Source organism: Rhinoderma darwinii, chromosome 4 (assembly GCF_050947455.1).
Source record: "Rhinoderma darwinii isolate aRhiDar2 chromosome 4, aRhiDar2.hap1, whole genome shotgun sequence".
In the NCBI taxonomy this organism is placed as follows: domain Eukaryota; kingdom Metazoa; phylum Chordata; class Amphibia; order Anura; family Rhinodermatidae; genus Rhinoderma; species Rhinoderma darwinii.
Window position 1 is genome coordinate 231303768 of NC_134690.1, and position 11483 is coordinate 231315250.

Sequence of the window (11483 nt, forward strand, 5' to 3'; positions counted from 1 at the left end):
TTCCAACGCTGATGTGAAGGTTCTAAGTCTGTTTTATCGGAAGCTTTATTTCTTTTTTTATGATCACATTTGTTTCCTTCTGAAATCTTCCCTATTCTTTTAAAATCTTTTTAACTGTTGAGAATACTAGCAAAAGATATTGGTGATGTTTTACATTAGTAGGAAAAACAACTGGATAGATGACACTTGTAGTTATCATCTCTGACTTGATGTAACAGTTCATCATGAAGGTTCAGTGGTTATCGATGAGACTGGCAATTCAGATTGTAGAGTGGGACAAAATATTTTATCCTGTGGGTAAATGCATTGGCTGCCCAAGTCTATAACTTATTACTATATAATAGTATTAATATATCTTAAATAGTTGGAAAAACTGCTAAGTAAATGCCATGTTTATCAAAACCCTCAATGTATCATATAACATTTCAAGCACTTAAACAAGAGAACATAAAGCAAAAAATTGCTATAGTCGTGTTTTTTTTGTTTTTTTTCAAAATATTTTTATTTGGATCTTTTCATAAAGACAAAAAAAAAACAACCCATACCAGAGAGATCGCTTACAATAAGACACATTGGCAAACGTTTATTAATGCTGTCTAATAGTTAGACGGAGTAAACTTAGATCAGGCAGGCACAAAATGCACAAATTTATCAGTGGTCCTTGATAATTTTGGCACATTTTGCATGACCGGTTGTACGTTTTTCTCTTCCTTATACCAGTTTTGATTTGGCTTATTCTGCACCAGTATTTTGTGGCAGTTACATTGGGCCACTCTCTCTTTTTTTGATAAGTTATACCACTTTCCACTTAAGCCACACCCCCTTTTGTGACCACCTTAAAAAAAAGTTTATAGAGAGGTGCAAACACCAAATTTGCAGCAAAATTGTACGCATTTTTCGACACTTTCTAGACAGACACCGTAGTAAATCTGGCCCGTTGTGAGATACATTGTGTTTTGTGAAATATTTGCACCATTAACCTGAGATACATGAAGCGGTGGTCAAGATTATAGAAATTCTGTATAAATTACCATATATTACTTTGGTTTTATAACCTAATGGTTTTTTTTCTCCCCTCCAGGGACATCCCTGTAGATTTTAAGTACATAGCCGAGCCAAGTATGCACTCAATGCCTGCTGTTTCCTTATCACCTAACGGTAAGTAAAATGGCTACTGAAGCTAAAAGGCGCTGCCTCCTACAAATTCCAGGAGTGTATTTAAAAGCATCATATGCATTTTCCTGCAATCAAGTAACCACCAGAAGTGTTAGGATCGTTTTACAGCAGCCATGTGGGCTGTAAAATTGAGCGCCGATCAACGAGACAGCTCGTTTTTCGGCGCTTGTTTGCTCCTTTTACAAGGCGCTATGATTGGGACAGGCAATCGTTACTACAATCGCTTGTCCCCATGCATTTCCATCATGTTTACACTGGGAGATGTGCTGCCAACAACGATAATGTTATCTGCTGTATAAACAATATGATCAGCCAATGAACAAGCGTTTGCGCGTTCATTGGCTGATCGTTGCCTTGTTTACACGCGGCAATGAGCAGGAACAAGCGTTCATATGATCGCTCGTTTTCCCGATCATTGGCCCATGTAAAAGGGCCTTAACTTGAGACACTGTTAGAATGGCACATGGCGGTATACTGTTAACATAATGCAATTGGTTGGATAAATCTGTATTGTTTAGATAACGTGTAGGATTAAATTCACAATTTCCTTGGATGTTGTAAGAGAGCTGAAAAGGGTTTATATATAGCCTGCCAGATAATTTTGTGGGACCCTAAAGGTTAAATGAAATTGCCAAACCTGCCTGCCAACTGCTTTTACAGAATCCGAGCAAATGCTCCTTTAGAGCACTATTTATATCATACACCAGTGTTCCCACAAACCTATTCAGCATTGGGGAACCCCTGGAAAGTTCTTTTAGAGAAACACCTACCAATTTTTTACAAAAAAGAAAAAAATGCTAAGAACAAGTAATGTGCAATACTTATGAATCCCCATTTGCTTATTAGCAACTGAATTTTTATTTCAAATGAAGTGGAAATTCTCAGATGTCGGTTGGTGAGCTTCGGGTAAGTTCTAACCCCTCCACTCTATGGTCTGAAAAATGAGATGCCGTATATAAACTCTATAAACTGCCATAACAGCCACTGCTCCTCTTTACAGCCACACTGTCACCACAACCTCTTCTGTGCCACCATACACTAACAGCCACAGTGCCCCTATAACGGACACTGTGCCCTCATAACAGCCCTAGTGTCCCAATAACCGCCACATAGCGCCCGTAACCGTGTCTTCATCCCTGCTCCTTTAAAAGCCACAGCCTCCAAAACCGCGTTGTGCCACCATAGGCCTCTTAATATAAAAACTGCTAAATATTACCCAACCCTGCACATACGTGATATATGGCATATATGTTTGTTTTTTTAGCAGACTTTATATATGAAGTCGATATATTTTATTTATGACTCTGCTGGGCCCTGGACAGGGTCCCTGTTCATTGTAATATACATGGTGCCCCAGTCTGTTCACTATCGAATCCCAAACCAGACTGAAACGAGTCATTTACTACTTATCTTTTCAGACCCTGGGTAAGGCCAAAGAAAAGCATGTACTTACCTCTGCGATCTCTCTAGAGCGCCGCACCCTGCATTAATGTCCTGATAGCTGCCAGCGTCCGGCTGTTGTATGATGTGCCGCTGCATACAATGTCCTGACGGCACCAGTGTCAGGATGTTGCATAGGTGTAGGGAATCACAGAACTCGCTGCTGTACACTTTCACTTTTATTGTCTGAAAATAATTGCGACAGAATGCACGTGAAATGACCGGAGGACTCAAGAAATGTGATTTAGTTATTTACTTGCCTTTGCTGGGCTTGTGTAGCTCTTAGTAAAATCTTTGCATGCAGACCACATAACTCTTGTACTAACATTATGAGGCTTCCTGACCATGCTGATGCTTTCTATCTGCCAACCAATGGCCTGTTGTCGGTGGGTTGGTTAACATATGTAGCACAGTAAGCACAAGATGTATATAGCTTTTGATTGCTACTCAAGACTGATGGGCCTTGCATGCAGAGATGAACGCTCCTTACAGTTTTGAAAGTGAACAATAAGAAACTAAACATATGAACAGATTCTCTAGAGTCCCGCTATCCCCCAAATTGCATCTAGAGAAATGCAGCCCACTGCAGGTGAAGTGGTGTCTGGCTATGTTCTTCAGACGTAAGATAAATGTTCTCCTCCTCGCCTACTGGTATGTCAAAGCACGTCCAATGTCTAGAAGCAGAATGTTCATGTTTAAACTGTGACCTCACTAAATTTCACCTAAATCTATCTGAATATGGACAGATGGGGCTATATTTTTGTCTATTTCACTGAAATGATTTATTCCGTATTTGAATACATTTTGTTCATATTGTTTCACAGGTAAATGGCTGGCCTGTCAGTCTATGGATAACCAGATCCTAATTTTTGGGGCACAAAACAGATTCCGATTGAATAAAAAGAAAATTTTCAAGGGGCATATGGTGGCAGGTTATGCTTGTCAAGTTGATTTTTCACCAGACATGAGGTAAGAATAAATGACATGAAGAGTAATCTTTTTCTAACTATACAAATTTTTAATAAATAATTTTCTAGAGCAGCTCTATACCTTGGAATGAAATGTACACTAGACATGGAAGATGCACAAAAAAATTAAATATATCCCCGCCATTCTTCCCTTAATCTCCTCCTCTCCCTTGATACCATTTGTTTCATATTACAATCAAAACTGAGAAACCTATAAAGAAATCTTCTATACGTGCCCCAAGAGATCAGTCATGTCCCTCTTCTCCTCCTCACTGTCTTGTGTCTTCTTGTAAGATAACTGGCTGTAACAGGAGCCTCCCTCCTGTGTCCTACTGCAGACAGGGCAAAAAGATTAGCCCCCTCAGCCATTCTCCAGCCAAAAATAGAACAGATCAGCAGACGACTAACCCTTATATTCTCTGCAGGATTTCTACAAAACTCTTTGTTTTAGAAACATGTAGACAGTCCAGCAGACTGACAAACAGCGTGAGCAAATCTATCTCCTGTTTACTTTTATCATTAATTTCTAAGTTTACATAGTTACATATGTTAAAAAAAAGACACAGGTCCATCGAGTACAACCTTAGTTGTTTCTTTAATATGTATTCCTCACTGTACTGAAGAAAGCCAGCTTATTTTCACATTCAAGAAATGGTGTGAGTGATACTGATATCCTAGAATATGTATGTGTGCTCAAAATGGGCCTGGATGCCTTTCTTGAGTGTAATAATATTACAAGTTATGAGTACTGGATTACTGGAGATGGGTTGTTGATCCATGGACTTATTATGGATGAGGAAGATTTGGCTTCTGCCTCATAGGGGATTTTTTTTCCTTCCTCTGCATTAATTTTGTAGGAGAATAGGCTCAACTGGATGGACTCCCGTCTTTTTTCAGTGTTATATACTATGGTACGATAGGCATTTAGATTGGTACCCTGTGGGTGGGTGTACATTACATGGATAATACTTGGATTTGGTAATCTAAAATTATTATTTTTTTAACTTAAAATGTCTTTGCTGCAATAGTCACACATACACTGTATGGACAAAAGTATTGGGACACGTACACATTACGCTTACAGAAGCTTTTATGACATCCCATTCTAAATCAATAGGCATGAACATGGAGTTGATCCCTCCCTATGAGGGTAAAACGGCTTCAAAATCTTGTAGAAAGCCTTCCCAGAAGAGTGGGAGTGTCTGTGGTAATTTTTGCACATTCATCCAAAAGAGCATTCGTGAGGTCAGACATGGATGTTGGATGAGAGGGCATGGCTCGCAATCTCTGATCTAGTTCATCCCAAGGTGTTCAGTGGAGTTGAGGTCAGGGCTCTGTGCGGGCCAGTCAAGTTCTTCCACACAATCCACCTAACCATGCCTTTATGGACCTTGCTTTGTGCACTGGGGCACAGTCATGCTGAAAAGAAAAGGGCCTTCCCCAAACTATTCCCACACAGTTGGAATCATACAATTGTCCAAAATGTCTTGGTTTGCTGAAGCATTAAGCTTTCCCTTCATTGGAATTAAGGGGCCTAGGACAACCCCTGAAAAATCAAACCCATAGCATTATCCCTCCTTCACCAAACTTTATTTAACTTTATTTGTCCGTCCAGACCGCCACAAACGCGTTTCCACTGAGTCCAGTGGCGGTGGGCCTTACACCACTCCATCTGACGCTTGTGATGTAAGGCTTGCATGCAGCTGCTTGGCAATGGAAACCCATGCCATGAAGTACCTGGGGGACAGTGTGTGCGGATGCTAATTCAAGAGGAGTTTTGGAGCTCTGCAGTTTTTGAGTCAGCAGAGTTTTGGGGACTTTTATGCACTATGCGCCTCAGCACTCGGCACCCCGATCTATAATTTTACATGGTCTGCCGCTTTGTGACTGAGTTGCTGTGGTTCCTAAACACCTCCTCTTTGCAATAATACCACTCACAGTTAATCGTGAAATACCTAGGAGGGAAGGCATTTTAAAGTTCAGTAGAACGACCCATTCTTTCACAAATGTTGGTAACGGCAGACTGCGTGGCTAGGGACTGGATTCTATACACCTGTGGCAATGGGACTGGATGAAACAACTGAATCCAATGATTAAGGTGTGTCCCAATACTTTTGTCCATATAGTGTTTATAAGAGTGGATTTACACACAGCAATTTTTCAGTTGAATTTTTGGAACCGATTTATCCACTGATGAAATATCAACTTCTACATGGCTTTTCTAACTACAATTATCTATTGAATTCTTCAAATCTGTAAATACACAAAATTCTAGAAACCTGGTGCAGCTTTTCATTAACATTGATGATATTTTAGATGCTATGTCAGTATAATAATGTGTGTTTCTGTGTCCAGCTATGTGGTGTCTGGTGATGCTGATGGTAAGCTGAACATCTGGGACTGGAAGACCACGAAACTGTACAGTAGATTGAAGGCCCATGATAAAGTATGTATAGGTGCAGTCTGGCACCCTCATGAAACATCCAAAGTCATCACCTGCGGATGGGACGGCCTCATCAAACTATGGGACTAAATCTCAAGTGCCTATGCTAAAAGGACATGCAATGATTATACGTAAAGAACTTTTAACTTTGGATGGTGCTTCTAGAGAACAGAGTTCATGCGAAGAACAAGACAACCAATTAAATTGTAAAGTGTCTTTTAAACATGAATTGCCCATCCCCAAAGGTGTAGATGGGTCCACTTCTTCTATACTCCAGTTTTGAAGATATTTGCTCATACTTTATTGTGAGTGTAAACCCTTTAAAACACCGATTTATGTGTTTCTATGAGTATTCCGTGTCCAGGTGGCAAAGCACCTTCACCAGCAGGTCTTGTGTTTTTACATCTATGGTCCAGTATGTGTGTATATGTAAGCTCAGACAAACTTATTACTAATATGTGTACAGAAGTTTTTATTTTTAATTGAAAATAAAATTGTAAATTGGTCTTTTTTACATTGAGGCGTTATAGCCGTTAATTTAATATTGTTTATATAATAACGCTTTTGCAGAACAATGTATTTTGTCATCCTTGTTACAATTGCTGTTTTTCTTCAGTCCTGCTGATACAGTCAATGGAAATCTCTGCATTTGGATTCTGCTGGTAATTGGTTAATGCGTTTAGTAATCTCTGCCGAGTCAGAATACCTGAATTTTAGCCCTATGTAGTGTATCCAGGGGCTAACTGAATAGGACTAAACATGGTCCCATTCAGTTGGTCACATGACATCCATGGGGTTACGAAGTAGGATTTTTTTTTAAATGGATATAAATACAGATGCTACTGCACAGTTATACAAAAGATTGTGAGCAGAATTTTAAATATGTGTATATTGGAAAACTGTATAATTTCCTATCCTAAAAATAGAAAAACTGACATCCCTTTTAACTGAAAGTAGTATTCCATATTTAAGCTGAACTCAATGATTGAGGACCCTTAAAGGGGTTTTCCAATCCTTAAAAATTGCTGCCCTATCTTCAGGATAGGCCATCAATAGCTGATCTCTCACAGTGCGACTGCCGGGACTCCCACCGATAAGCTGTTTTAAAGGGGCTGCAGCACTCGTGCGCTGCGTCCCCTTCATTCCGGGCACTGCTCGTGTTTTGTACAGCAGTAGCAGCGCTTCACAGTATTACTTTCTCCCATTGAAGTGAATGGGAGAAGGCTCTATTACTGTGAACCGCCTCTACTGCTGTGTCGGCAATTCACAGTTCGAGCAGTGACCGGAATAAAAGGGAAGCGGAGCTCGTACGAGCGCTGCAGCCCCTTCAGAACAGCTGATCATCGGCCGTCCCTGCAGTCCTGAGGATAGGCCATCAAATTTTTACTGGCTGGAAAACTCCTTTTAACGTGGGAAGCGAGCTTACGTAATTTGGCCAAAATATCAACTAATACCTTGTGTTTATCATGTTTATTTTTACAGGAAGCAGCCAGGCCTTTTAATTCTGGGGGAGAATAGGTTGTCCATACTGGGGCCCCATGCACACGAACGTATTTTTTACTGTCCGTAAATACGGGGCCTTGGTCACACGTATTCGACCCGTATTTACTGGCATGTAAATACGGGTCCAGTGTCACCAGTATTCCACCCGTATTTACGGGCACGTTTTCGCTGCAAAATTGCACTGCACTAATCGGCAGCCCCTTCTCTCTATCAGTGCAGGATAGAGAGAAGGGGCAGCCCTTTCCGAGGTAAAAGTAAAAAATTCATACTTACCTGGCAGTTGTCTTGGTGACGCGTCCCTCTTTCGACAACCAGCCCGGCCTCCCTGGATGACGCGGCAGTCCATGTGACCGCTGTAGCCTGTGATTGGCTGCAGCGGTCACATGGGCTGAACCGTCCTCCCGGTGATCGGTAGTCACTGTCCCTGGTACTGAAAGAGTTACTGCCCTGGACAGTGACTATCCACTGACGTCGCCTAGCAACGCTCCCGTAATTACCGGTGCACACACGTAGTCACCCGTAATTACGGGAGCCCCATAGACTTCTATGGGCCAGCCCGTGCCATAATTACGGGCTAAAATAGGACATGTTCTATATTTTTCAACGGCCCGGGCACCTTCCCGTAAGCATACGGGGAGGTACCCGTGGCCAATAGAAGTCTATGGGCCCGTAATTACGAGCGTTTTTACGTTCGTGTGCATGGGGCCTTAATGTGGTGCGCCTAGAAAGTGCTGGGCAGTCCGCCTAATCTAATAGTATGGGCATGATCAATAAGTTGCAAGCCGGCACTACATGTGACTGGCAGCCTTATACAAGCCCAATCTGTGTGCAATGATACTAAGCAGCCACCCCCCCCCCCCCCCCCTTATGAATAGCAGGCATGAGAGTAGATGTCATCAGTATTCTGCACCTGAGCACTCTTCCTCTATGTAGCTTTGTGGTTTGTCTGCATCCTGCTGGGAACTGGTGTTTGAACCTGGCCTCGCATCAGTAAGTATGGCCTTTTTCTGTGATTAATACAATTCGTCCATGACAGATGCCACTATTATGCATTAGTCACCCATACTTATATGGTATCATATTAATCTATACATCATGAAAAGCTATTGAAAAAGCCCATGACATTTACGTTAAACATACAGTATGCCTGTGCTGTCCCCCAAATAAGTCACCTTATTTAAAAAACAAGGACGTATACTGTGCAGTATACTTGTTTTGTGGGATGGAGTAGTGAAGTCTACGATGCTATTTCACCCTATAAACAAAAAAATGTACACGGGGCGTAATGAACAATCTATTGGCCTCAGTCAGGCTAATGAAGCCCTATGGACACATTTAGCGCCTACACCAGGAGCTTTCTCGACATACGTGCTAAATGTAGGGCTCAATGTGATGTGAACTAGCCTTCGGGTTTGGTACATTTGTATTCAGTCTGGGCAATCTCCTGTGCGCTAAAAAGCCTGGACTACATTTTTAGCTACATTAAAGGACAGGCGTCGCAGAAAAAATATTTTTTTATATAAATTTGCTTTTAGTGTGTTATTAAAATAAATTTTATTTATTTGTGTTTGTGTTTTACTTTTTTCTTTCTTTTTTACTTCTCTATGGGGGCTGCCATTTTTTTTTTTCATCTCTGTATGTGTCGATTAACGACACATACAGAGATGGAATACGGCACATACATCCTCATCGAGAATGGGAGCCGTTACATTCACTATGGTGTACGCCGTCTGTGTGGGAACGGCGCATGCGCCGCTCCCATACAGTCCAAAAGGAAGGTCTTTGGCCGAGCGACATCCGACGCCATTTTCATGTGGAGCAGAAGCCGCGGCCGGACAGTAAGATGACTACTTCCGGTCGCGGCTTCCGGATATATGTTCAGAAGCAAGGACTAGGAGCGGCGGCAGGAGCAGGTAAGTTATGTTTGTGTTTTACTGTGTGATTACCACTGTATGTAAGCCTACTACACTGTGCATTCGCTCAAAAAATGGCGGCACACAGAGTAGGAGGTTTGAACATTCAACCCCCTCCTTTCTCCTGGCACTAGCCAGGATTAAGGAGGGGGGATTAATTGAGCACACTAGAGCTAGTGTGTCTTCTCCAATTTTGCAGCATAAAGCAATGAGGTTGCTTTACCACATGCCAATGCTGCAATTTTGGGATTTGCTCCCTCTAGTGACCAGCACATGGAAATATTATAAATTATAATCTAGTTTATAATATTGCCTGACTTGTAAAAAAATTAGAACAATGTGTAATCATGTATATACTAACTGTTTAACTAAAAAAAAAAAAAAAAAAATGTTTCCCCTTTAATACATTGGAGAAACGTCCGGACAAAAGAGAGATTTGTGCTGCTGATATTCACAGGTGGTTGCCAAAACTGCATACAATTGTAGCAAAGACTCAACTTGGAGGAATGTTGGCTCTATGTGGGTTTTCAGTGTCTGAATGTGAAAATGGTGAGGAAATGAAACCAAAAATAAGAAAGTTTCATAACTTTTAATTATACAAGGATTGAGCTTTCTACAAGATTGGGTGACGTTTAACCAGCATTCTAAGGCCCTGTTCACACTGTTTTTTTGCAGGCAGAAACTTCTGCCTGTAAAAATCAGCTGCGGTTTATTTGAAGTGGTTTTGCACCACAGGCGTTTTTGCCGTATTTTTTGCAGGGAATTTTGACGTGTTTTTCTTGCGGTTTTTTTTTTTACACTTCAACTGGCAAAGGAAAGAACCGTGAGCAGTTTTTGCCATAAAATACGCCAAAAAAACTCAACGGCTGTTCGCAGTGTTTTTTCCCATCTTCCATTGATTTCAAAGGGGTTCTTGAGGCGGAAAACGCCTCAAGATAATGCATGTCGCTGCTTTTTCCCTCAATCATTTTTTTTCTGCTCTTGGGGAAAAAAACGCCTCCAACTCCCAATGAAATCAATGAGGCAATTTTCGTGAACAGGGCTGAGTAATACTGTAATTATTGAAATTGGAGGTGTGCTGGGGTTACACACACACTGTTCTTGCACGATTGCTCCATTTTTAATTGTGATAGCGTCATTGCGAATTGTAACGAGACTTGTGTGAAACTTTTTTTTAACTTATTTTGTTTATCAAAAGTGAAATAAAAAAATCTCATGACAGTTGTATGTAATACTAAGTTCACACTAGCGTTCGTATATGTTTACCTCTTCCGTCAGAGGAGGAGAGGATTAAACGGAAAGCAACTATTCCGTTAGAATTACCGTTAATTTCAATTTCATGGTAATTCTTTTGTTTCAGTTGGTTTTTGTTTGTCTCCGTTCGCTAGGTTTCTGTTTGTGTGCGTTTTTAAATGCAGTTTTTACATTTTGATGCTGAAATTGGTGTGGTTTTATGCTGCGGTTTTTAATAAACTAGTCAGATAAAATTCGCAGGCAGGAACGCTAAATTAATTGACATGCTGCGGATTTTAAAATACACACCAAAAAAAATCTGCAACGTGTAGATGAGAATACTTATGGTCTCCTTTACTTTGCTGGTACTGAATTTTGCTGCGTATTTGCCCCAGGAAAATACGCAAGGCAAATCCACACGTAATATGCATTGTGTGCATTTGGCCTAACTGTTTCTAGGCCCCATGCACACAGCCGTGCCCGTAAGCACGGGTCTCTATTAGGGGGACGGCTGGCGGCCGCGTACAGCCACTCGCATTTTCGGCCCGTGCTCCCCATACAAAGTATGGGAGCATGGCCCGTAAAAAGCAAAAGAACGGACGTGTTCCATAATTTGCGGTACACTTCTACGGCTACTGACCGCAATTAGCCCCATGCACACGACCATAAAAATCGTCTAAGGCCTCATGCACACGACCGTAAAAACTCCCGTTATTACGGGTCGTAATTACGACCCGTAATAACGGGCTCATAGACTTCTATTGGCCACGGGTACCTTCCCGTTTTCTTACGGGAAGGTGCCCGTGC

General features: G+C 41.4%; 1 protein-coding gene across 1 annotated transcript in view; it reads left to right on the forward strand.

Annotated features, from left to right (window-relative positions):
- Positions 1-6541, forward strand: part of CDC40 (cell division cycle 40) — a 54125-nt gene extending 47584 nt beyond the window's left edge. The window contains exons 14-16 of the mRNA XM_075862273.1: positions 1082-1158; positions 3441-3585; positions 5940-6541. Of these exons, the coding sequence (XP_075718388.1) occupies positions 1082-1158; positions 3441-3585; positions 5940-6117 (400 nt within the window). The 3' untranslated portion in view covers positions 6118-6541. The remainder of the gene's footprint in view (positions 1-1081; positions 1159-3440; positions 3586-5939) is intronic.
- Positions 6542-11483: the final 4942 nt, after the last annotated feature.